This window comes from Centropristis striata, chromosome 1, assembly GCF_030273125.1.
Source record: "Centropristis striata isolate RG_2023a ecotype Rhode Island chromosome 1, C.striata_1.0, whole genome shotgun sequence".
Lineage (NCBI taxonomy): Eukaryota > Metazoa > Chordata > Actinopteri > Perciformes > Serranidae > Centropristis > Centropristis striata.
This window is the reverse complement of record NC_081517.1, coordinates 12737162-12764623: the sequence shown is the minus strand read 5'-3', so window position 1 is coordinate 12764623 and position 27462 is coordinate 12737162. Positions and strand designations below refer to the sequence as shown.

Genomic DNA, 27462 nt, shown 5'->3' with positions numbered 1-27462 from the left:
TGACATCATCACCAGCGTAGAAATGTTGTTTCTCGGAGGTTGGATCAGTAGCAGATGGTGTTCGGCTCTCTGACAAACTTCTCAATAACTTTCCTCTACAGAGCGCCGCAGTACTTCAGTAGATTTACTGTCCACCTCTGGCAACATCTGAATAAGTCCTGGTAAAGTCAGCTTGACAACATCTCCTGCATCATTTTACAGAAAAACCAGTTTGAAAATATGCTTTTAGATCTTTGTTGTTGACCATGATCAAACTTGATAACCCAAAATGAAAAGCATGCTCTCTTTAAAAGATCACCAAAAATACCTACACCATTTATCTAAGAAAGAAACTGTAAAACAGACGTTATTGTCATAGTCTGATCTTTCTGACAGTCCTTGAACAGAGTATCACAGCTTACTACTTCTGTTATAAAAAGTGACCAAAACAAGGCTGTTTACACAGAGCAGAGAGGAGAGGGCAGGAGAGGCTGTTTTGTATTTTTTTGTCATTATTGTGGCATTTTGTGTCTTTTTTTGGTTGTTTTATGTCTTTTATTTATTTTATTTATGTCTTTATAATTTATCAGAGAAATTAAACTTGTTTCTGATTTCTTTCATTATAACTGTGTTATTCTGCACTAAGACATGTTTGAGCTGTTCTGATTGTGCTGATTCCATACAGCTGCAGGACTTATAGATTTATAGAGATTTTATAGAGAGGAAAATGTGAAAAGAGTAAAAAAAAAACTCCCTGAAACGTCTCTTTGGGGTTCAGAGGGTTAAACTGGAGTCACATGTGTAAAACTGAAAGCTTACTAACTAACTCATATTAATAGTTTTAAATCACAGCTGAGAGAAGATAAATATTAAATGGTGTGTGAGCTGCAGCCACTGGGCACCAGCCGCTCACATGGAGGTCAGCCCTGATATAAAATCAATGGTGTCCTGTGGGTGGAGCCGAGCAGCAGGGACAAGCTGCCTGCTGACCTTTCCTCAATGTCACCCCCCCGGCGGTATCGACAGCTCCCTGTCGGCTGGTCCGGGGGCATCGGTTTGCCCGATCGATAGAAAACACCACCACAGAGAGTTTCAGCCCCTCAGCGTCCAATGACAACAGAGAATCCTCCACCACAGAACTACAGAGAGTCCTGAGCAGCTAGGGTATCCTCACCAGTCTGTGTGCAAATAACATGACTTCACACTTTCAAATAACGTGCAATGCAGACGCCAAAATCCAGTCCTGCATGCACGATATGCCAATCCTTAGTGGCGCCCTGTAGTGGCCGTCGGAATTGTGAATGACAGCAAGGTGGAGGATAAAGCTCAAAGTGTCAGTTAGGGTGGGTGGGAAGGGGGGGAGGACGGGTCAAACAAACAAAGATGTAAAATCAGGAGAGAACATCAGGAGAGAACATAGACTGTATAAAAATAATGGATGGAGTCACCGTGACGTCACCCATTGGTTTGTGGCCCATTGGAAGCATCGAGTTCAGCGTTACACTCATATCCATCTTGTGTCGCCATCTTGGTTCTGATACGTGGAGCAGACCACATTTGGACTGTTGAGGAGTGAGAGGGATCTGATCACTGACTACACGCCTCTCTACACCTCAACCCGACTTAGCGAAGCCGCTGCTAATTCATGTTAGCATTAATTGGAGCATTAATTATAACTATTAACGATATTCATTTTGGCTAGCAAAAAACAAAAACAAAATGTATGTTACTTACCGAAGAAAACTGAGCAGCAACTCCTTAGAGTGTCTATTAGCCCAACCAAACGCTGAACAAGACATTTTTACTGAACAAAAAGTTCAAATAAACTGTCATTAAGTGAAAATACAGTGTGAAAGGGTCAAAGTTATGAGATGAGACCAGTAAACATCGTTTCAGGATTGTTCTTAAATTGAAATAGGTCCTCCTGCCGGCGGTTGCTAGGGAACGTTCTCTCTTGCTGCTGCCCTGTTAGCTTATCCTAACATAGCCTAGCGGTTAGCCTTATCCCCAGTCAGTCCAACCTCATAACCTGATCTACTGTGTTATCAATCCATCAGTAATGTTTGGGGGCCGACTGTCCGCTCCAATCCCCCGCAGCGTGAACTGTGCCTCGGTCTGCACAAACCAAGCTGAAGCAGACGATTCCCAGAACTCTGGGAGCTTCAGAGAAACAGCGCCGGCATCACCGTTTCTGATGTTCATGGAATGATCCAGTAGAAAAACATCAGGGTCACCAGTGTGGATTAAGAGCTGATATCTAGACATTTTCCATGGTTTACTTGATAATGATTTTGGTTATTACCAAGAAAACCATGGAAAATGTCTAGATATCAGCTCTTAAATTAAAGTCTTATGAGCTATTTTTATTGTTATTATTATATTTATCCAAACAAATGGGTGGTCTAATAATTTTTTCCATGACTGTAAGGTACAATGGGGAGTCGGCGCTGCTTGACGCTTTCTGTGGTGCTAAACTAGGTGGCGACCGAGATGCTGATAGGAGATTTATCTTTCTCTTAAGAACATTCACTGATACACAAACAAAGACTGAAAGGATATAGATTTTCGGAGGGTCTCTATCCATGTATTTAATCCATAGTTAGGCCACCACGGAGGTCCAAGTTGACCATAAATGTTTCCATTTTGTAGCTAGAAAACCGGTTTGATACTAATGGGAGATTAAAGCTGTTTTGGTTGCTTAGTAACAGCAGGAAGTCCCAAGCACCTCGCATAAAAAGATGAAAGCGGAATTGTGACAAGGAATTGGACGTCATAGCCGTGGTATATGGGATTTATACAAAGGCTAACAACCAATCAGATTGCTTGATTCGAGCCATCGGTTTCATAAAATAAAATAGCCAACAAAGGAAACTGATGTAAAATGACCCAAAATAGACGGTTGTCTGGTGGTTAGCACTCTTGCCTCACAGCAAGAGGGTCGCCGGTTCGACTCTGGCCTACGGCTCTTTTGTGTGGAGTTTGCATGTTCTCCCCATGTCAGACGTAAAAATGTCCAAAAATGAAAGAAACCTATAAAAGACCAACAAAACCCAAAAAACACATTAAATGTTCCCCAGCAGAACAGCGTTGGTGTCCATGTGAAACCAAAGTGCAGCATGTGATTCAAACATCTCTTAACTTCCTGCATCAGGTTTTTACTGAACTATGTCACTTCCAGTAATCACGTCATCCTCCTAACAACTTCACTTCCAGCATTTATATCATTTATTTACTGTTTAAACTGTCTTTTAGAGGCTAACCAGGAACTGTTTGGCCCTAACCTCAGAGAAGTGCTGAGGAAGCAGAAAAAACAACCAAACCAAAGCTTTTTGTTCCAACAGTGAACCTTACCATGTCCTGCAGCGCGGAGCTGTGGTAGAAACACTGTGGATCATAAGCAGCAGAACTGGATTTTGGGGTATTATGCATTGCACATAATTTGAAAGTGTATAGTAGTAAACCTTCAGTGTGCACAGATGAAAAATACGATTGATCCTCGATAAGTTCAGTCCGACCAAACGAGCGAGCAGATCGTACAAAGACTCGAACGGACTTTTCTGGCATACGAGCAGAGAGCTCCACTATATAGATAATGGATAGAGTCAGCGTGATGTCACCCATCGGTTTGTGGCCCGTTTCAAGCAACTAGTTCGCCATTACAGTCATCGAAAAATAATCTACAGTATTGAAAAATAAACTGTCAACGCTGAGACTAAATGTTCGTTACTTACCGAAGAAAGTTACTTTTTTTGTCACTTTACGGTCTTTTGTTGCTCATTTATGACTTAATTTGGTAACCTTTTGTCTTATTTTGGTCATTCTTTTTAGTATTTTTTTATAATTTTGTGTCTTTAGTTACTGGTTTATTATTTTTTTGTGGTCATTTTGTGGCTGTTTTTTTGGTATTTCTTTGTCTTCTTGTGGAGAAAGTGAGCAGCGACTCCTTGGAGTCTGTTCAGTCCAACCGAACGCTGAACCACATTTTTAAATGAACTAATGTTGGAATAAACTGTGATGACGTGAAAACACGGTGAAAGGCTTTAGATCTCCACGTTGCTGTGAATACGCAAAAAAACAAACAAACTTAATTTACTCTCTCTCTCTCTCTCTCTCTCTCAATATATATATATATATATATATATATATATATATATATATATATATATACATACATACATACATACATACATTTTTTACTGTGAAGATATATCATTTTTGAATACAGATAATTACGGTATATTATCTGTATTTTTAAGGAATATTTTTGCAAATAACTTATGGTTGTTTACTGTTATTTGACAATTTCAACTTTTGCTGTCAGACATTTTACTGTTCTTTTTCCTTTTCTTTTTTACAGAGGCGATTTACCATTTTTTAAAATTAAGATATTTACTATATATTATCCGTAAAATAACTTAAGGTTGTTTACTGTTATTTAAGTGTTTGGCAACTTTTGCTACCATTTTTTAAATTATTTTTTTCAAGTGTGGTCCAACCTGTGACCTGATGATGAGTCAGTGGCGTCATCTGAAAGGTCACAAGCCAGAACCAGCATCCAGCTCCTGTCACCACTGCAGCTGTCTGTTTGTTTATGAATGCAGGACAACAACAACAACAACAACAACAACATGCAAACATGGTTTTTAATAAAAAACAAATGTTTGGATGTTGTAGAACAGAAGCTCCACCGTGATGCGAGCTGCACTGACTGGAGCACATCTGCAGGAGGCTGCACACGTTTCTCCTTCCTGTGAAATCTGTCCGACCTCAACCAACCTCTCCACGAGGAGGAGGAGGAGGAGGAGGCCCCTGCACCCCCTCATCACTTGAGCCCATAACAACATATCAGCACCAATCCGTGTAAGCCTCAGCAGCCAAGCATCATCATAATAATAAGGGAATAATAATAATAATAATAATAATAATAATGAGGTGTGTTATGATTGTTATTATTCTATTATTATTGTTATTGGGGTACAGGGTGGGAGTGTGTGTGTGGTTGGGGTTGGGGGGGGGGGGGGGGGGGGGGGGGGGGGGGGGGGGGTACTCACTCGTCTGGGCGCGTGTCCTCGCTCATTTTTCCGTTTCACCTCCGGTAATAAAGATCTCCCGCCGCGGCTGCACGGTGCGGTGTCTTCATGTTTCCTCGCCCTTCAGCGGCGGCGGCGGATCCGGCTCTCCCCCGCTCTCCGCTCGGTTCTTCAGTCCTGATGTGCGTTATGTATTCTCGGATCTTCGTCTCCTCCTCCAACACCTCCTCCTCTTCCTCTCCTTCTTCTCCTCCTTTTACTCCTCAATTACTGGAGCGCATCCGAAGAGGCGCATCCGATCTCCTCTCCCACCACCTCCTCCGCCTCCGCCGCCTCCTCCTCCTACGCCTTTTCTTCCTCTTCTTCTTCCTCCTCCTCCACCGCCTCCTCTACCTCCTCCCCCGCCGGACCGGGCTGGAATGCGGTGACCGAAAATGGTGCGCTGGTATCGGTGAGGATGGCCCCGGACGAGCCCCATCTCCTCCTTACTCCATGTTGGATTCAGTGAGCGCAGGCAGAGCGGAGCAGGAGGAGGAGGGGGAGAAGGGGGCGGTGACGTCAGACCCGAAGGACTGCAGAGTCACGTGCTATTACCATATAATAATACAAATAATAATAATAATAACAACAACAACAACAACAACAATAATATAGTACATATAGTATATAATGTAGTTGACTATTTACATTTTCAGCTAGTTTCACTGGTGTTGGCAAAACTGGACTGTACTAGTTGACCAGTTAACTTTTTTTCAACCAGTTAACTAGTATGAGTGTCTTGACTTTCCTAGTTGACTAGTAAAAAAAAAACGTATCTAACTAGTTACCTGGTGAGGGCAAAACTGCTCAGTAGCTTACTAGGAATGTTGTTGACACACATTTTCAACTAGTTAACTAGTGAAGGCAAAAGTATCACGAGTTACCTAGTTTAGGTATATTGGCTTTTCTAGTTGACTAGTAAAATACATGTTTTTAACTAGTGAACTGATCACTGGTTAAGATAAGGGTTTTGTTGATTTTAGTTGACCAGTTTTTTAAACTATTCAACTAGTGGGCAAAAAGTGTCTTGACTTCACTAGTTGACTAATAACTAGGAACTAGGAATGTTTTTGACTTTACTACTTGACTAGTCACACACATTTTCTCCAACTAGTCAACTAGCGAAGACAATGCTCATTAGTTAAGTATTTTAAGTATATTGTGACTGAATTAGTTTACTAAAAACATATATTTTTTAACTAGCTACCTAGTGAAGCCAAAATGCTCACTATTGAACTAATTTGAGTGTTGTTTACTTTACTAGTTGACCTTTTCCCCCAACCAGTTAAATAGTTTAAGTGTCTTGACTTTACTAGGTGACTAGTTAAATGACATTTCTTGTTACCCAGGAAAGGAAAAACTGCTTAGTCGCTAACTAGCAAAACTGCTTAGTCGCTAACTAGGAATGTTGTTGACTTTGTTACACACATTTTCTCCAACGAATTAACTAGTGAAGGCAAATGCTCATTATTTAACTATTTTGAAGGCTGTTTACTTTAACAGTTGACTAGTTAAACACAATGTATTCAACTAGTTAACTAGTTAAAGTTTATTTTGAAATAACTAGTGGACTAATTTATTCAACTACTTATTACCTTGGTAACTAGTGAAGGAAAAATACTCCCTGGTAAACTAATAAGAGTTTTGTTGACTTTACTAGTCGACTAGTTGAACTTTTTTCAGCAGTTTACTAGTTTGAGTGTCTTGACTTTACTAGTTGACTAGTTAAATGAAATGTCTTTAATTTGTTACCCAGTGAAGGCAAAACTGTTTAGTAGCTATCTGTTTTTTTACTTTAATAATTGACTAGTTCCATCAATTTTCTCCAACTACTTATCTAGTGAAGGCAAATGATCATTAGTTAACTAATTGGAGTGCTGATTACTTTACTAGTTAACTATTAAAACACAATGTCTTCAACTAGTTAATTAGTTTAAATATATGTTAAATTAACCAGTTGAGTAGTTTATTCATTTATTCAACTACTTATTCACTAGTTAACTAGTGAAGGCAAAATGCTCACTGGTTAACTAATAGGAGTTTTTTTTTACTTAACTAGTTGACTAGTTAAACTTTTTTCAACAGTTAGCTAGTTTGAGTGTCTTGACTTTACTAGTTGACTAGTTGGAGAAGGCAAAACTGTTCAGTAACTAACTGTTTTTGACTTTACTAGTTGACTAGTTACATACATTTTCTCCAACTAGATAAAGAGTGAAGGAAAATTATCTTTAGTGATGCAGTTTATGTATATTGTGACTGAACTAGTTGATTAGAACATGCTTTTTCAACTAGTTACCGGGTGAAGGTAAAAAATCTCACTAGTTAAGTAATTGGAGTGTTGTTTACTTTATAACACATCTTCTCCAACAAGTTAACTATTGAAGGTAAATGTTCATTAGTTAACAAATTGTGCACAAATTGCACAGCACAAATTTAGTGCTGTTTACTTTATTAGTTGACGAGTTAAACACAATGTAGTTAAAGTTTATTTTGAATTAACTAGTTGACTAATTTATTCAACTACTTATAACTAGTTAACTAGTGAAGGAAAAATGCTCACTGGTTAACTAATAAGATTGTTGTTGACTTTAGTAGTTGACTAGTTGAACTTTCTTCAACAGTTAGCTAATTTGAGTGTCTTAACTTTACTAATTGACTAGTTTTATGAAATGTCTTTAACTAGTTACCTGGTGAAGGCAAACCTTTCTAGTAGCTAACTGTTTTTGACTTTACTAGTTGACTTGTTACATCCAATTTCTCCAACTAGTTAACTAGTGAAGGCAAATGATCATTAGTGATGAAGCATTAGTATATTGTGACTGAACTACTTGACTTGACTATTTGTTGACTAGTCAAACACAATGTCTTCAACTAGTTAAAGTTTATTTTGAATGAACTAGTTGACTTATTTATCATTCAACTACTTATTCACTAGTTAACTAGTGAAGGCAAATGCTCACTGCTTAACTCATAAGAGTGTGGTTGACTTTACTAGTTGACACGTTAAACCCTTTTTAAACGTGTTGAGACACATTTTCTTAAACTACTTCACTAGTTAAAGCCCTTTTTTGACCTGACTTGTTAACTAGTGAGGTTAAGAAAAATACTAGTTACAAGTACAGACCAACATATCCACTATAGTTTATCTAGTTTAAGTGTATTTTTACTTTACTAGTTGACTAGGGACACTAGTTTTCTTCAACTACTTAACTGGTTGGGGCATAAGACTCACTAGTTTCACTAGTTTAAGTGTATTGACATAACTAGTTGCATACATTTTCTTCAACTAGTTAACTAGTGGAGGCAAACAGATCACTGGTTAACTCATAAGAGTGTTGTTGACTTAGCTAGTTGACCTGTTTTTAAAATACTTAACTAGTGTCGGCAAAAAGTGTACTTTTTAAAACTTACTTTACTAGTTGACTAGTCAAATGCACGGTTTCAACTAGTTAAAATATATTTTGAATTAACTATTAGTACTTGTACTAGTAAACTAGTATTTTTTATTTTATTTGTTCAATTAATTAACTCATGAGAGTGTTGTTGACTTTACCAGTTGACTAGTTAAACCAGTTTTTAAATTTCGGGAACATTAAAGTTTTACCTTACCTTACTTTACTCAACTAGTGTGGGCAAAACTCACTGGTTAACCAGTTTACATTTCTTTAATTACTTTCCTAGTTGACTAGTTACACAGTTTCTTCAACAACTTCTCAAGTGAAGGCAGACATGCTCACTAATTACGTTACTAGTTGAGGTAAAAACGAGTTAACTAGTGAACACTGACACTAAAAGCAGCTGAGTCAACTGAACGTAACGAGGACTTTTACTTCTGTAAGAAGTTAAAACAGAACTTATACTGGCAGTATATTCACCAGTTCTTTAGCTTTAGCTTTGATCTCCTTTTCTTCTCATTTACCTGTAGTAACACTTCACTCTCTGTTATACTTTGTAAATACTTCACTCTCTACTGCTGACAATCACCCGCAAACTATTTTTCAAAATAAGAGACCCAGTCTATATATAACCATCAGTTAATTATGAGCTGACTTCAGTAAAAGAAGTAATATTTATAAACACTGTGTTTTACTGACACCTAGTGGTCGAGTTAAGCTACTGCAGCCGCACTTCCCATCTGCTGCACATCTGTCCTCTGCAGTAATGGACAGTGTTTGATGTTTATTTGGTCATTGTGTGTGTATAGAAAGCGTTTAAATGTGATTCTGTGTTTTCTGTCTCTTTATTTGCTCAGTGCAGAGCAGTTTCTCTACGTCCTGCTCGCAGATTTTAATGTGTCTCTAATAAAATGTGTTGAGCTCCAGGTGTCTGCAGTTGTGACAAATAAACGAGTCTGCGAGGTAAGGATCAGGGTCGAGGTTTTATCAGGCTGCAGAGATTCAGTTTTCTTTTGTATGAAAATGATAAAACATATGAAACACTTAAAGGTGAACAGAGACCATAAAGTTCTTTCTTTATTCTGTTCAGCTGATTGTGGTTTGTTTAAAATGCTGTTGATTTGTTCTTTGTTTTTTAGAAATCATTTATGTGTGTGTATATATATATATATATATATATATATATATATACTGGGCAGTGCAGACAAAAACCATTAAAATGATTTCATAAACAAGTTTTATTTCATATCTCCCCAAGTGTCACTTTTTTTGTTGACAATTTGGACTCGTACATAACATAATATATTATGAAATATATATTTTTATGTAATATTTCCACTCTGATTCATTAGTGCATTATTGTTTTTTTTTTTTTATAAATACCTTCACTATTTATATAATTTTGTATGTTAATTTTTTTCTTTATCGTTTGATTTTATTATAACAATATAAATAAATATTGTAGTTTTGTAAGAATGTAAAAGTGATGCAACTTCAGCAAGCAGAATTAACCTATAATAATAATGATAATAATAATAATAATTATAATAATAATTAGTGTAGTAAAATACACTTTCTGCTGCTACACTTCTGTGCAATAAACACTATTCTATTTTTATGATTTCATAGTTTTTATTTTTTTAAATTTATATTTATATTTATCTAGAGTTTGTTACATTCCACAATAAAATCACTGTGAGCCAGTGCATCGAAATTATGTTCAAATGTGCATTTGTCTATGTATAACTTGAATGACAATAAATTCTGTCTACGTCTAATAATATCAATAATAATAATAATAATAATATATTAATAATAATAATAATAATTAATTTGAGGGTGAAATTTTACATATAAATAGCAACAACTGGGATGTATCAGAAATAGATATAAAGGTGAAATTAGGAGTTCACAAATATAATATTAATAATATAATATAAGATTATATCATATAATATAATATAATATATAATAATAAAATACTATTATAATGATAAAACTGTTATTTATTTATTTCTACATTGATTAAAGTATATTTTTAGTTTTCTGTGATGAAATATTGACACTGTGATAATTTGATTTTCTAAATACATAACATTTTTGTTGTGTGCTTTTATTTGAAGTGTTGGAGGTGCAGCTTCCTGTGGAGGCGGGGCATCTGTGTGTCCACTTCTGATTGGATAATTAATTCACAGTTGGCCATCTTGTGCTGTATATAAGCACCATGCTGCTTCTTGCTCTGTAAATCACCCAGTGACACAGAACTGACAAAAAACTGTTGAAATAAATTAAAAACATTTTAGAGATTTCTTTTAGTCTCTTTGTAAGCAGTGACGTCACACTAAAGTCACTGAGTGGACTGTGAGTCTGAACACCTGAGCAGGTATGTGAGCATCTGTCTCTCTCCTTTCAGACTTTAGTTGTTTCCTCCCTGCTGATAATTTTTCTGTTAAAGACATTTAACAAATATCTACAGTCAGCTGTGAAAAGACGTTCAAAACTGACTAAAAAGTGATTTGAAAATGTTGATTGAACGTGAACATTTTGACCACATTTGAGCGGGAAAATGTTCATGTGCAAACAGCCATAAATAATGTGTATACAGAAGCTTTATACATCAAAAAACCTGTAAAATTATACATTACACACACAACTTTAACCCTCTAAAATGTATGTTTTTTTTTATTTAAATCCACCGTTTATCATACAAATAACATGTAGAAACAGGCATTATCGTCGGTTTGAACTTTCCCACGGTCCTTCGGATCATCAGTTACGGAAGTTTCTTTTAAAGGTAACCAACAAAAAGCTTATTTGTGATATTTTGGTGTGAGATATGTTTGCAAAATTCTGATATTTGTGTCAGAATGTCTTTATTCTACATGTGTCATTTAAAATAAGCGTTTGCACTAACCAGATCCTGTGAATTTAATGTCCTAAAAACATTAAATTCTGCTCCTCAGAGACACTGTGAAGACATGATTGATTCTGCTGAGGCCAATGGTCACGTGACAAATATTCACTGAAAATCAGTTTACACAGAGCAGAGAAGAGAGGACAGGAGAGGCTGTTTACACAGAGCAGAGAAGAGAGGACAGGAGAGGCTGTTTACACAGAGCAGAGAGGAGAGGACAGGAGAGGCTGTTTACACAGAGCAGAGAGGACAGGAGAGACTGTTTACACAGAGCAGAGAGGAGAGGACAGGAGAGGCTGGAAACATGTGAGTTTACACGTGAATATGTACAATATGTGGAGAAATCTAGTTTTGGTCATTTTGTGTCTTTTTAAAAAATATTTTTAGATATTTTGTGTTTTTCTGTCATTTTGTGTCTTTGTCTTTGTCTTTTTTGCAATTTAAAACAAATATTTTTACATTTTATTTTGGTCATTTTGTGATTTTTTTTAAACATTTGTGACACTAGTTGGCACTTGGAAAGGTGTTTATATATAAATTACATTTTATTCCAATTTTTAAAAAAATATCAGAGGAATACAACTTTCATATTTTCTTTTTTATGATTTCTGTCATTATATATAAATATATCACCTCAATCTCAAATCAAGTCTGATGAATAAATAATAAATAAAAGCCCTCTGGCTGTGTTAACACTCGATAGACACTAGAGGGCGCTGCTGGCCAACAGGTCAGTTCTATCACTGCTGCTCTTTAGTTTCTCTCTCTCATTTAAACTTTGATATTATTTCTTTATAAAAACACTTATAAACATGTATATTCTTTCTCTTTAACTAATGACAGTAATTAAATTTTATGCAGTATCTGACGAGTAGCGAACAAAGCAAAGTCATATTATAGTCACATTAAAATAGTTTTAAAAAGAAAAGAAAACTTATATGACTAAAATATTTAATATTTACTCAAAATTGGTCCAAGAAATAACAAGTAAAATTTTCATAGACTAATATAGGAATATTTTGCAATGTTCTGTCAGACAGATATCTGCCTAAAATATTTAAGATTTACAAAAAAAAAACAACAACTTTAAATGCCTAAAATATTTAATATTTGCTAAAACAATGGTAAAAAAAAAAAATAGTAAAGTTTTGTATAGAGTAATATAAGAATATTATGCAATGTTTGTGTCAGAAATATATCGGCCTAAAATATTAATATTAATATTTTCAATATTTTCTGACGTGTGTGTGTGTGTGTGTGTGTGTGTGTGCGCGCGCGCGCGCGTGTGTTCCAATTTTCTGTTGAAAATTTGCTGCATTTAAAGACTTCGAAAAATTCCACCTTAAAACACAAACAATCTAAACAAGATAACGTCTGCAGTTTTAATGAATCTGCACATTATCACATATATTTTTCTCCACAACAATAACAAAAAACAAGAACAACAAACTCCGTCCAGTGCAGGTTGTTGCGGGAACGTTTACATTTTGACCATATTTGAGCAGGGAAATGTTTATGTGCAAACAGTCTTTGGGGCAATTTTGTTGATACTTTTACATCAACATAACGAACTCCTTCCAGAGCAGGTCGCGGTGGCGCGCCTTGGCACGTCTTGTGTTGGCTGCGGGAGCGCGCAGGGAGTCTGCTCCTTTAAGTCAGAAAAGAAACTCTCCCCTCCGCCTCCCTGCCTCCCTCCCTCCCCTCCCACCCTGCCGGCCTGCTCTGAGGGAGGAGGACGCTGCGATGGGGATTTGAACGCAGCTCCGCGCAGAAGACAGCGGCGCACGGCCCGGCGGCTCCGCCTCACTTTGTCCCCCCGGTGTGGATGTATCCTGATCGGATCGGGCCTGTAGACTGAGCGCTCGGTTGGGTGGAGCCGGAGGCCGGGAGCAGGACAGCGTGTGCCCGGGCTGGAGCTGCTGGTGCTGGCGGAGGAGCGTCGCCGTCGGTCGGTCGGTTCCCGTGGAGAGCGGAGCGGAGCGGACCCGCAGGGACCCGCTTCTGCTCTCTTTGCGTTTCTCTGCGCGGCGGGACTCGTCCCACTCGTTTCACTCGGGATTAAGTGATTAACGCTCCGGTACCGGGAGTTGGATGTGTGTTTTGCCCCGCAGGAGTCACCTGGAGTCCGGGCGCAGAGACGGGGCCAATGGCGCAACGGGTGCGTAAAAATCAACTTTTATTAGAGCGCAGAGAGAAGACGCGTTAGAGGACAGTTTGTCTTTAGATGAGGACAGTTTGTCTTCAGATAGACAACTTTCATGTCCAATAAACTCAGTTCGGATCCGTGGGAAAACGGCGAAGCTTCAAATTGACACAAAACTCCAATTAAAACAGAATTTTAACTATTAAAATAATAAATAAATGAAGCTTTTGTTTGCTACAATACTATTTATAATAATATTCACGTTGTTTCTTACAGTTAATTAATATTTCATTGTTTTAATTTCACAAACTAGTCATGATATAAACTTTGTGCGTCAAAAAAAGTAACTTTTCACAGGAAAAAATAATTTCTCACTTTTGTTTTTAATTAATTTCCATAAGCAATTTGCATTCACAGATTCATATAAACAGGCGTTTGATTTAGTGATTAATAATTATAATATTAGGCCTAATAATAACGGAGCTTAAATTAATTTACTCTCGGTGAGAAAAATAAATGTTGAAAAAGCTGCAGGTGATTTTTATTTTTATTTTCCACATACCTATTAATAGAAAACGTTTTAAGGGATTTAAAGAATAATAGTTTTCATAATACAAATTCCTTAAACTCTTGCTTAACATTTATTTGATAGTTTTGTATGTTTGGCCTTGACGTTTTTATTTTTCAGTGGATACTTTTCAGTTGATTTATGACCAAAAAAAGTTTTCATTTCAAAAGAAATAATTATAAACCACAAGATTTTATTCCACCAACAAAGCTGATGAACCTGACAGACTTTAAACCAACAGAGGAAACTTTCTGGAGCTCTCGGCTCTCCTCCAGCGGCTCTCAGCTCGGAATGAGGCCGCCACACAGCGCTCTGTGGCCGGCTGAGTTTCGGCTCAGAGGCCGGTTGAGTTTCAGCGCCGGAGAATAAAACAATCATTTAATTTAATTAGTTTCACGGCTGATTTAATCTCTTCAACAGACACACACACAAAGACACTTCAATAAGTTTTCTTAATAATAAAAATAAAACTTTTCTAGTATTAAAACACTGCTTGTTGAGGTCAAAGTTTAAACCGCAAAGTTTTATTGATTTGTGATCATTGATGCTTTAATCCGAACAAAAAGAAACACATTAATGATTCTTTTAAACTTTTTATTCTATAAATATGTGACACATTATGTAACTGATCCGTGGAGCTCTGAAGCTGCGTCCGAAAACACGCAGAACATAAAAAGTCTTAGAAATGTTTTTACGCAAATAAAAACATCATATAAATAGTTGTATTATATTCTGCTTATTGAAATAACTGTAATTAATTAAACGTATTCAAACTTTGTTACTTTGACTATTTGGCTCAATAAAGTTCTGTATGTAGTTTATTTAGTTTAGATTATATAAATATATTGTTGTTGTTTTAAAACACATGAATAAAAATATATTTTCGATTTAAAATGGTACCAGATGTTTTTTTTATTCTATTTTGACTTGTAGCTTAAATATTTTATAGCCTTTTTATTTCATAGTGTGAGTTTACCTACATATGAGTTTACACACACACACACACACACACACATATATATATATATATATATATATATATATAGCATAAAGGAATAAAAGCACATAAAGATCCACAAAAAGTCTTTAAACAAACAAACTAGATGATAAACTTTAGTTGCTTCAGTTATAAACTAAACTGACTTCTGCACCTTTAGGTATTTAAAAAATAATCTTTATTTGTAGTTTGCAGCGTTTTAAAGGTTTAAACATGTTTTGAATTATTATGAAATCTCATTATTTCATGTTATAAATAAAGATAAAGGCTTAAATCATTTGAGCATGAACATTTTACAATAATTAAAGTTACAGTCACAGTTAAAGTATTTTTGTCCTCAGACTCAAAGTTTATTTAAGAAAGATAAAAAAGTTTAGCCGGGTGGAAACTATAATTGCGAACGAACAGCTGCACATTCATAAAGACTCATAATGTTTCTGTCAGAGGCGTCTTGTTGTAATGTTTTAAAGTGTTCGTGTTATTTTGTCCACCCCCTGCACAGACAAAATCCCCAGTGGAGTCACAGTTTCATTTCACATATAATTTACTGTTTTAAATTTGATTTTGATTGGGAAATTTAATTTAAAGTAAAATTATAATTATTTATTTTATTTTTATTTTTATTTAATTCAGCTTGTACAGAGTCTTACCCATTTTATAGTTTTTGTTGGTTTTACCACAAAACAAACAAAAAAATAGATAGAAAAAAGTTTTGCTCATGAGCTTGAAAGTTTTAAACACTTTTTCATAGTAAATAAGCATTGACAAGATATAATAATAATAATAATAATAATAATAATAATAATAATAATATGTTCTGACATATTCCTCCGTGTTGTTTGACATGAATGATTTATATTTTATTTTGAAAATCTGCTAAAGTTTAATTCTTCTTCTGCTGAGAGAGTTTGGCTGTTTTTTATTTATTTATCTGCTCATAACAATCTGAGATCAGACGTCTGAGAGTAAAACTGAGTTAAAAAGTTTAAATCCGATTATTTTCCAGAAGCTTCACAGTTTTAGTGACATTAGAGGGAATAAAGAGGTGGACATACAAACATGAACACCTGTAGCCTGAACGTTTCACTTTTCAGTCAGATTTTATTAAATTAACATGTTTTAAAAGCATTTTCCCATCTATATAAAGTTTATTTTATTGAGTTAATGAAAAATGCACTTTATGGACATTTTAATTCAGGAGTTATTTATGCTTTTATGAGAGTTTAATGCACTTTAAGGACATTTTAACCTTGATTTTTTTTCTATTCTTTTGTATCCGTTGACCTTTTTATCTCCTCTGCATTGTTTCTTAAGTTAATTTTTTTGTGCAGTTTGTGTCATTTTATCAGCTTTTTTAAAAGTCTTTATTGAAACATATTTAACAGTTTGTTGTTGTTGTTGTTGACTTTAGTCTCTCGTCCCTTTTCTGTTAGATTTTATACATTATTTTTGGATGTATCTATATAAAGTTTATTTTATTGATTTAATGAAAAATGCACTTTATGGTCATTAAAAATCAGGAGATATTTATGATTTTTTGAGACTTTAAGGACATTTTAACCTCGATTCTTTATGAAAATTTGTATCTGTTGACCTTTTTATCTCTTTGCATTGTTTACTTCTGGTGTGTTTTTACTGGAAACATTATTTTGGTTATTTTATGTATAAAAGTGCAGAAAAAATTACTTTTAGAGGAAATCTGCTGCAGTAAATAGTTGGAAAAAGCTCTTCAGTCTCAGTTTGTGTCATTTTATCAGCTTTTTTTCATCTTTATTGAGACATATTTAAAACAATTTGTTGTTGGAGACGTTGACTTTAACCTTTCATCACTTTTCTGTCAGATTTTATTAAACTGTTGTGTTTAAGACATATTTTCCGTCTATATAAAGTGCATTTTATTAACTTGCTCAATAAAAATCAGGAGTTATTTGTGATTATGTTGAGATCTAAATTCACTTTAAGGACATTTTAACCTCAATTCTTTCTGTTAATTTGTATCTGTTGACCTTTTTATCTCTCTTTGCACTGTTTTCTTCTGGTATGTTTTTACTGCATGAAACAATTATTATTATTATTATTATTATTATTTTGGTTTTATTATGTATAAACGTGCAGAAAATTATTAGACTGTTAGAGGAAATTTGCTGCATTAAATAGCTGGAAAAACCTTTAAAGAAGTTCTGGAGTGTTTTTGTTTCTTTTTCTGAGAGAAGTATTTTTTTGTGCAGTTTGTGTCATTTTATCAGCTTTTTTTCCATCTTTATTGAGACGTATTTAAAACAGTTTGTTGTTGTTGTTGCGGACTTTAATCTCTCGTCACTTTTCTGTTAGATTTTATTAAACTTTTTCCATCTACATAAAGTGCATTTTATTAACTTGGTCATTAGAGGAAATCTACTGCAGTCAATAGCTGGAAAAAGGTCCTCAGTCTCCTTTAAAGAGTGTTTTAGTTTATATATTTGTGCAGTTTGTGTCCTTTTTTTTGCTTTATTGAGACATTATATTCAAACACACAGTTTGTCTCTGCGCTGTGACCTCCACGAGGTCAACAAGCAGCTCTGTCACGCCCCCAGAGGTCAGAGGTCACCAGTGTCTTATCTCTGTCAACTGTGTTTCAGTATGAAGACCTGGCCCACTACGGGCTGGAGGGGATGGGCGGAGTCTACGGAGACCCCCATCACCACCACCACCACCCCCACCACCACCACGCTGCTGCCGCTCGCTCCCTGCAGGCCGTGCACCTCGCCACAGCCGCCGCCGCCGCCGGCCCATACCCGCCGCACCAGTACGCCCAGTCCAGCAGCAGCGTGGGCGCCACGGCCGGGGACGCTGTCAAGAGGGACAAAGACGCCATTTACGGGTACAAAGAGTTCACAGAAAACACAACAGCAGAGACTAAAAAAAGCTATTTTAGAAAGGTTTCTCTTCTTCTGTTTAAACTGATTGTCGGGGCAGTTTCCTGTTTGATTTATCTGGGTAACGTCTCGCTGGCCGAGCCGAAACAAGGTCAAGGTCCAAACAGAAACAGACGCAGATCAGCTCCTTTAACTAGAGTAAAAGCAGAAAAACCTGAATGTGAAACACTGCTGCTGGCAAACATATGTCATGCACTCAAAGTTCCAGGGCTGCTTTAAGTTTGAGGGGACAAAGATTTCTTTAGATAAATTGTTGTTTTATAAGCTGAATAATTAATTTTCAAGAAAGTCTTGAGCTCAACTCGGACAAACACAAGATTCAAACTAATGCTTTTGCATGAAACTCAGTTTTTGGATAAATCAATTGTACGTGTGTCAGTCAACTCAGTTTCATGTCACAGGTCAGATTTTTGCCAAAAAATGGAGCTGACAGGAGCAGGATTGGAGTTTTCTCTCAACACTTAAATGACGTATATCAGCTCCTTCAACTCGAGTAAAAGCAGAAAAACCTGATTGTAAAAACACTCTAAAATATGTGATGGCCTCAAAGTTTCAGGGCTGCTTTTGGTCAAAGTGGACAAAGTCATAAAGTCATTTTTTATGCTGAATAATTTATTTTCATGAAACTTATGAGTCCATCTCTGACAAACACATGATATAAAGTGATTTAAAAAAAAAAATGAAACTGAGTTTTTGTGTTGTTCGGCTCACAGTTTCATGTCACAGGTCAGATTTTTTTCCTAAAGCCTGAAAACGGAGCTGAGAGGAGCAGGAGTGGAGTTTTCTCTCAACACTTAAATCACAACCTGCTGGAAAGTTTTTCTCTTGGTAACACCAAAAATAAAACGACCTACTCCAGCTTTAAGAACTCAACTTGTTTTTGTGTTTGAGTGCTGAAGTGAAGCCGAAACAGAAACAGGCGCTCAGCTGGAGACGTATATCCGCTCCTTCAACTCGAGTAAAAGCAGAAAAACCTGGAAGTGAAAACGCTCTGCTTTTGGTCTGAGGGGACAAATATTTATTTAGTCAATTTGTCTGTATTAATTCTGAATAATTAATTTCTAAGAAACTCTTGAGCTCATCTCTGACAAACACAAGATTTAAATTGATGCATTGCATGAAACTGAGTTTTTGGGTTAAATCACAATCGTACGAGTGTGGGTCGACTCACAGTTTCACGTCATGGGCGGCTGTGATTTTGTTGGTAGAGCGGTTGCACATTGGCCGGAATGTCAGTGGTTTGATTCCTGACCATGGCAGCCTACATGTCAAAGTATCCTTGAGCAAGATACTGAACCCCAAATGGCTCCCGATGCTGCGTTCATTGGTGTGTGAATGAATTCCCAATGGTGGCAGGTGGGACCGTATAGGGTAGCCTCTGCCACCAGTATGAATGTGTGTGTGAATGGGTGAATGACCGTAGTCTGTAGTGTAAAGCGCTTTGGATAAAAGCGATATATAAGTGCAGTCCATTTACCATGTCACAGGTAAGGTTTTAATTCTAAAGCCTGAAAACGGAGCTGAGAGGAGCAGGATTAGAGTTTCTCTCAACACTTAAATGACATATATCAGCTCCTTCAACTCAAGTAAAAGCAGAAAAACCTGAATGTGAAAACACTCTGCTGCTAGTCAAAATATGTAACGACATAAAGTTTGAGGACTGCTTTTGGTCTGAGAGGTCAAAGATCAAGTCGTATTTTATGCTGAATTATTATTTCCTGGAAACTCTTGAGCTCATCTCTGACAAACACAAGATATAAAATTGTTCTTTTGCATGAAAGGAGTGTCAGTCGACTCACAGTTTCATGTCACAGGTCAGGTTTTTCCCTAAAGCCTGAAAACGGAGCTGAGAGGAGCAAGGGTGGAGTTTTCTCTCAACACTTAAATCACAACCTGCTGGAAGGTTTTTCTCTCAAAGAAACCAAAAATAAAGCTGCCTACTCCAGCTTTAAGAACTCAGCTTGAGTGAAAGTTTATAACTATGTCAAGTTGACATAGTTTTTCCCCCACTGCTGCTCAAACATCTTTTTATTTAATAGTTTTTTTTTTCAATCTCACATCAAACTCATTTAGATAAAAGGTCTTAGGGTTATGAAGCCTAAAGTTATCATGACTCTCTTTCTCTCTCTCTTTCTTTAAATATACAATTTTAACTTAAAGAAACTATATGTAACTTTCATCTGATGTTATTTTCAGTGTGATGTGGTGATGATGAACCTTTTTAAATCCACTAATGTTTAAATGTTTGGCCATATATTGGTGTAAAACCATGTCTCCTAATATATTTCATAAATAAAATGGACTTATAATAGATCTGTCTGTCTCAGATGTTCCACTGGAGTTTTACTGTTTGTTTTTTTTGTTTTTTTTAGCTTTTGTTGTTTTTCTGTTTTATTCTTTGGCTAACTCTTTTTCTCTTAATAAATAAAAGAGTATTGGGTTGAGGATTGTTCCTGCTTGTGCATCAGGAACACCTGCTTTGTTTCTCCCTGTCTGTTCAGGTTTTGAGATATCTGCATTTCTTTCTTCCAGACATCCTTTATTCCCTCTGCTCGCACTGATCTTTGAAAAATGTGAATTGGCGACTTGCACGCCGAGAGAGAGCGGCGAGGCGGGAGGAGACGTCTGCTCCTCAGACTCCTTCAACGAGGACATCGCTGTCTTCTCCAAACAGGTACAGAAACCAGAACTTTATCCATGTGTCTGTGTAACCCTCTGAACCACAATGAGTCGTTTCAGGGCGTTTTTTGTTGTTTGTTTCACAAAATAACAAAAAAGTAAAAAAAAAAAAAATCAACAAAATTACAGAAAACAACCTAAAAAGACAAAGACCAAAAAAAAGAAAAAACAACAACAACAAAATAGCAACAAAAAAAAAAGATTTAAAAGTATCAAAAACATTTTTTTCAAAGAAATATGTAATATGACCAAAACCAGTTTTCTCCACATATTGTACATATTGAAGTATTGTCATGTTTCCAGCCTCTCCTGTCCTCTCCTCTCTGCTCTGTGTAAACAGCCTCTCCTGTCCTCTCCTCTCTGCTCTGTGTAAACAGATTTTCAGTAAATATTTGTCACGTGACCGTTGGTCTCAGCAGAATCAATCATGTCTCCACAGTGTCTCTGAGGAGCAGAATTTAATGTTTTTAACAGGATCTGGTTAGTGCAAACGCTTTATTTTAAATGACACATGGAGAATAAAGAGATTCTGACACAAATATCAACATTTTAACACAAGTTTTGGTCACTTTTTATAACGGAAACTTTTGAAACCGATGATCCGTTTGAGGACCGTCAGAAAGTTAAAACTCAGACGATAACGCCTGTTTTTAAAGTTTCTCTCGTTACTGTCCTGTTTCCTTCCTTCTTGTTCTTCTGTAATTTGGCGCTCCAACAAGCTACACATGTGTCATTGTCGCTGACTTTTGGAGATGGAGGGAAAATGTTGCTAATTGATATTGTTGTTAATTCTGTTGGCTGTGGTCTAAATGAGAACAAAACATTAAAACACATTGACACAGTGAACCTGGAGCCTTTGAGGCAGTTAGTTCAGCTGTTTAATTGTTTTATTTTGTGTTTTTCCTGTGTCTAGATCCGATCAGAGAGGCCTTTGTTTTCATCCAACCCAGAGCTAGATAATCTGGTGAGTTATTAATGTTATTATTGTTGCTCAGTTATGCTTTTAAGACCTGTTTTGGGCATAAAAGTGTTCATCTTTGTCGCACTTTATTTCCTATAGATGGTCCAGTCGATACAAGTGCTGCGCTTCCACCTGCTGGAGCTGGAGAAGGTGATTTATATTCAATATTATATTATTTTGTTTTTTATTACTTTTAAATACATGTAAGAGCATTTGAATGTTGTAGTTACCACTTTTAGATTCTCTGTGTTACTGAAGGTGAGCAGGATTATTATGCTTCATAATATATATTATACAAATGTTTTTATCACTATAAGTTTTAAACAAATAAGGTACAATGTTTCCCTCTGTGGAGTGTAAGTAGAAGTTTAAAGTAACATAAAAGCAGACTAAAGTCCAAGTATGTCAAAAGTTAAAGGGACACTTCACCCAAAGATCCGTATTTTTCCTCTTACCTGTCCTTCTGTTTATCAGTTTCGATAGTTTTGTTGTGAGTTGCAGTGTTGGAGATATCCACTGTAGAGATGTCAGATGTAAAATATCATAAAAATGTTACTTTTTTCTCCCAGATTTGACTCTTTTTTATTGAAATATTACCTTTTTTTGTTTTGTTTTCATACTTGGCCCTAATACGCCGTCCCACATGAGCTCCAAAAATGCATTTTAAAAACTCAACAGCAACGTCTGTTTCCAGAAACCATGAGATGTTACTGAAAGATGATCCAGACATTGTTGTGGGCAGTTTATCATCAAAACACATTGAGAGCAGTGAAGCTTGTCGTTTGTGAAAGTTTGATAAAATGCTGCAGTTGTTGTCGTCCATACATGTCTGATATCAGTTCAGTTCAGTTTGACTGAATACTTTGTTGGTCAGTCTGTGGGTTTGACTCTCATTGTGGAGAAATAAAAAGACTGAAGTGAGATGAATACACTGAGAATTTTCTCTTATTGGACAAAACAATTCTTGATTGAATTTAATTTTGTGGACACAAAATCTAGTTAAACAGTTAAATCGCAATATATTGTATCGCAATACTCACCGAATCACAAAATGCTTAAAATCACAATAATATTGTATCGTGACTCAAGTACCGCGATAAAATCGTATCATGGGGCTGACACGCTGATTCACACCTCTAATATAAACTGTATTTTGTCCCCAGGTTCATGAGCTCTGTGATAACTTCTGCCATCGATACATCAGCTGTCTGAAAGGGAAAATGCCGATCGACCTGGTGATCGACGACAGAGACGGAAACAAATCTGACAGTGAGGACTTCCTCCGGTCATCAGGGAACAACGTGGATCAGGTGAGCTCACTCACTTTTCATAACCTATGAACTGTTCAAGGACCGTTGGAAAGTCCAAATTCCAATAAAAATGCCTGTTTTTTAACAGTTTCTGTCTACGATTAACGATGGATCTTTGGCCATTTTTTCGAAGCAAACATGTATTCGATCTCTCCGGTGAGGAGATGATGCAGTGAGGGAAGAAAACAGAAATGTTGAAATGTGAGCAGAATGTGACTGATCGTCCAGCTGCAGGAGACACATCTGCTGCACACACACACACACACACACACACACACACACACACACACACTGATCTCTATACTTTCTCTCCTGTCGGACTCATGGAGACTTTTGTCGCTTTCCCAGAGAAGCAGGAATAATAGAGGTGAAGAGTCAGCTTGTGTGTGTTTTCTGGAGCCAACAGAGCAGGTTTCAGACCAGCATCCTCTCCCCGAAGCTCTCAGCAGCCACTTGTCAGGCTTTTAACCCTTTAATCACCCACAAGTGTGAACTCCAGCAGCTTAGTGTCGGATGACCAGCAGCTCCTAAAGCTGTGGTTTCATTTTCAAGAGCCTCCTCTCAGGAAGGGATGATACGATGATAATCCTGTTCTCTGTGGCCGAGGTGTTCCTGCCCTGATCACCTGTCAATCAAACACAGTAGGCGGGACTAAGATGCTATTTTATGTTTGTTCGGGTTGATTTTCTGCCAGTGGAGCCTGAAAGAGATCAGCTTCAAATATGAGTCATATGATATATGTTGTGCCAAAAAGCAGATAGGTGTAAAGTAATAGCTATAATAAATCAGAGCCTGTTTTGATCGGCTGAGCTGCATCCAAAGCTGCTGTAAAACTATAAAAACACACACGGTGAGACATGACAACAGTGTAACCAGAGACGGCAAAAAAGTGAGATGTTTCACTGACAAATGAAAGTGAGCTCCGATTATTATATCAGAGTCTTTTGTCTTTTTTTCAGACGGACAAATCAGCAGAAAATTAACAAAACAACTCACAGGTCTGACAATACAGATATTGTTACCCAACGTTTTTGGGTAATTTAAATGTAAATAAAACAGCTTCTCCTGTGCTCTCCTCTCTGCTCTGTGTAAACAGTTTCTCCTGTCCTCTCCTCTCTGCTCTCTGCTCTACTCTCTCTTCTCTGTGCCAGCCGTTTGATCTGTTTATTCACATTTAATCACAGATAAATCACTTTATTTTGGCTCCATATATAATGCTTAAAAACCCATAAAATTGTTCAAATAACATGTTTGCATCCCTTATTTTATACCTTAAATGATCTAAATGTCTCAATTCACTTTTTGTGTTATTTGTTTTGTGTTTCAGCCTTTGAAAAACTTCTTAAACTTCAATCCATAAAAACGTCCATTATAAACTACATCCATTGATTTATAACTTTGATAGATCCAGACTCCATTGAGAAAACCATCATTTTAACAGCAGTGTTCTTGCAGACAGACCTGACAAAGCATCAAGTCATACTTTTTCAACTTTAGCATCATGTTATTCATTTCTGCATCCTTTAGATCCTTTTATTGACATTAAATCACAGATAAATCAGTTTATTTTGATGTATTGGTGCTGTACCGGCAGTCATCCAGACACAGTAGCTGGAGAAGGTGATTGTTGTAGCGTTTGGGAGTGAAAACAGGGCAGTTTGACCATTAAGAAAGTCTAAGTCTGGATCCATAAGATGAAGAGAGTGGGACAGTATCCGTTCGTTAACCTGGCTGCAGCTCTGATTGGTTTTCCTCCTGTCTCCTCCTCCCTGCAGCTCTCATGGAGCAGAGATCACGACGACGCGGCGTCGATCCGGTCGGCTGGGACGCCGGGACCGTCCAGCGGTGGACACACGTCTCACAGCGGAGACAACAGCAGCGAACAAGGTGAGAGAACTGACGGATCGCCATGGCGACCAGCTGAGTGAGAGTCTGCTGGACCCATTAAAAAGACTCAGTGAGAATCAGCTGAGCCAAGAGGCCTCTTTACTTTAACTTAAAGTCCCAAAAAAATCATAATAAATATCTAAAATAAATGTAAGAAAATAAATTAAAAAATATCAAAATATAAATGTCCAATTTTTTAATCACCTAAAAACTCTTTAAAAATATAAAAATAAATTCAAGACATATAAGGCAATATTCCTAAAATAATTGAAGTTAATAAAATACCTCAAAAATATTCAGAACAAATTTAAAGGGCCTAAAAATCTTTTCTAAATAAGAAAGTCAAAAAAACAGCTGTTTTCAGCTTTGGGACGAGAACTTTTTCTTTTTAACTTAATGTCATAAAAAATCTGTCAAAAATATAAAAATAAATTACAGAAAAAAACCCTTAATAAATAAAAACAACATTTTTAAAAATAAATTAAAAAAATAAAAACATAATGGCCTCAAAAATCTTTTATAATGCATAAAATAAATAATTCAAGACCTAAAAAATGTAACCATTCCTAGAAATATAGTAGGAAGAAAAAAATGTGTGTGTGTGTGTGTGTGTGTGTGTGTGCGCGCTTATAAACGGCGGCATGTTGAAGTTGACATGAGTTTGAAAATATCGGGAGACGGTTGAGAAAAAGAGTCAGTGAAGGAGAGATGAAGGCTGACAGACGACGAGAGGTTCAGGCAGAGCGGGAAGAAAGAGAGCTTTATATCCCAGAACACACACACACACACACACACACACACATTTTCTACACACGGGACTGAAATAACACAGCATGCAGTGAGAACACTCACACATGCATTAACAGAATTCATATTCTAAACAGTGTAGAAACACTTAAACAGACTAAAACACAAATAAACATGAAGAAATGGACAAGAGACCTTCACAGTGTGTTTTCACTTGTGTTCCTTTAAATTGTTTCTTTAAAAAAATGTACTTAGAAACTGAAAAAGTGAGAGAAAAAAAGCTTTAAAAAAAAAAGTGAAATCTTTATGCTCGGCTGCGAAAGACGTTGAGAACAGAAACATATAAATAAAATATAAATCCTAAATCATGCTGGAAGCTGCACTGATACAGGTTCTCTTTGCTGTCTTGCAAAAATTATGTTTTTTTAATCTTTAACAAGATCATAATTTGGGTTATTATGTTGTTAATCAACATCTTGGTGTTCAATGTTTTCTTTAGGAGGTTGCCAAAATCCAGCAATTATCTTAGAAAGAAACTGTAAAAACAGACATTATCGCACAAATTTGAACTTTCCTTGAACATAGTTTACGAAAAAGTGACCAAAACTTGTGTTAAAATGTTGATATTTGTGTCAGAATCTCTTTATTCTACATGTGTCATTTAAAATAAAGCGATTGCACTAACCAGATCCTGTTAAAAACATTATATTCTGCTCCTCAGAGACACTGTGAAGACATGATTGATTCTGCTGAGACCAACGGTCACGTGACAAATATTCACTGAAAATATGTTTACACAGAGCAGAGAGGAGAGGACAGGAGAGGCTGTTTACACAGAGCAGAGAGGAGAGGACGGGAGAGGCTGTTTACACAGAGCAGAGAGGAGAGGACAGGAGAGGCTGTTTACACAGAGCAGAGAGGAGAGGACAGGAGAGGCTGTTTACACAGAGCAGAGAGGAGAGGACAGAAGAGGCTGTTTACACAGAGCAGAGAGGAGAGGACAGGAGAGGCTGTTCCCAGGTTTCTTGTTCTGTGATTAATGAGAATGTTCTGCTGTAATTGGACAACGACATCTGAACACCATATCAAATCAAACCCTGCAGTCACTCTCACTGACTCTCAGCAGCTCTGTGAGGCTCTGACAGCAGCCACGGCTCTGTGGGAGCTGCAGCCGGTACAGGGACAGTTTAGAACTCTGGACCTGAAGTTGTATGAAATACTCGCCAGCGGTGCAGTGGATACAATGCTGTTTAATAACTCTCCCAGCTCGGGTGTCAGAGTTCTGGTTGGAATTACTGTTATTAACCACGATGGCAGTGAGGCTGCAAACGATCAAGTTCAAGATCCAGATTAAACTTTGTCTCCTTTGACCTTCCTGCTATGTTCATTTCTCAGGAACAGCAATAATGTTTGTAGGTTAATTTGACAGTGACAAGTGTCAGAAACCAAAAAATCACAATAAACATTGTTTATATTTAATTAATCGTTCAATTACTAACCATTTCAATCAATATTTAGTGTGATGGTGTTCTTTACCTCATAGATCCATTAGGTTCAATGAGGATAATTCACTTGTTTTTCATGAAAAATGCATGTTAAAACTTTTTTTAATTTAATGTCCATTGGAAAGACTTACATATAAAATACAATACAATGACACTGAGTTATTGAAAATTTTATTTAACATTTTTAATTTTTTTCTTTCATGGTGTGATGTTGATGAATTAACACCAGTCACCTCTTCTGTTGGTTCAGATTTACCCCAACAGAATCCATGTAATATAAACCTCCAAATATGTGAAATGAACCATTTTCATTTTATATGTTGATTACACTTATTAAGCCAAGCAGAAGAAGTTTCATCCCGAAAAAATACTTTAACTTCGTTTTTGTTTTTA

General features: G+C 36.5%; 2 protein-coding genes across 2 annotated transcripts in view; one reads left to right on the top strand and one right to left on the bottom strand.

The window, feature by feature from the left end:
• Positions 1 to 5396, bottom strand: part of spred2a (sprouty related EVH1 domain containing 2a) — a 24616-nt gene extending 19220 nt beyond the window's left edge. The window contains exon 1 of the mRNA XM_059331409.1: positions 5031 to 5396. Coding sequence (XP_059187392.1) covers positions 5031 to 5056 — 26 coding nt within the window. The 5' untranslated portion in view covers positions 5057 to 5396. The remainder of the gene's footprint in view (positions 1 to 5030) is intronic.
• A 7719-nt stretch (positions 5397 to 13115) lies between these two features.
• The window catches only part of meis1a (Meis homeobox 1 a), a 51791-nt gene continuing 37444 nt past the window's right edge, over positions 13116 to 27462 (top strand). Inside the window, exons 1-7 of the mRNA XM_059333981.1 lie at positions 13116 to 13515; positions 17684 to 17925; positions 20513 to 20654; positions 21573 to 21623; positions 21720 to 21770; positions 22784 to 22930; positions 24706 to 24817. Of these exons, the coding sequence (XP_059189964.1) occupies positions 13504 to 13515; positions 17684 to 17925; positions 20513 to 20654; positions 21573 to 21623; positions 21720 to 21770; positions 22784 to 22930; positions 24706 to 24817 (757 nt within the window). The 5' untranslated portion in view covers positions 13116 to 13503. The remainder of the gene's footprint in view (positions 13516 to 17683; positions 17926 to 20512; positions 20655 to 21572; positions 21624 to 21719; positions 21771 to 22783; positions 22931 to 24705; positions 24818 to 27462) is intronic.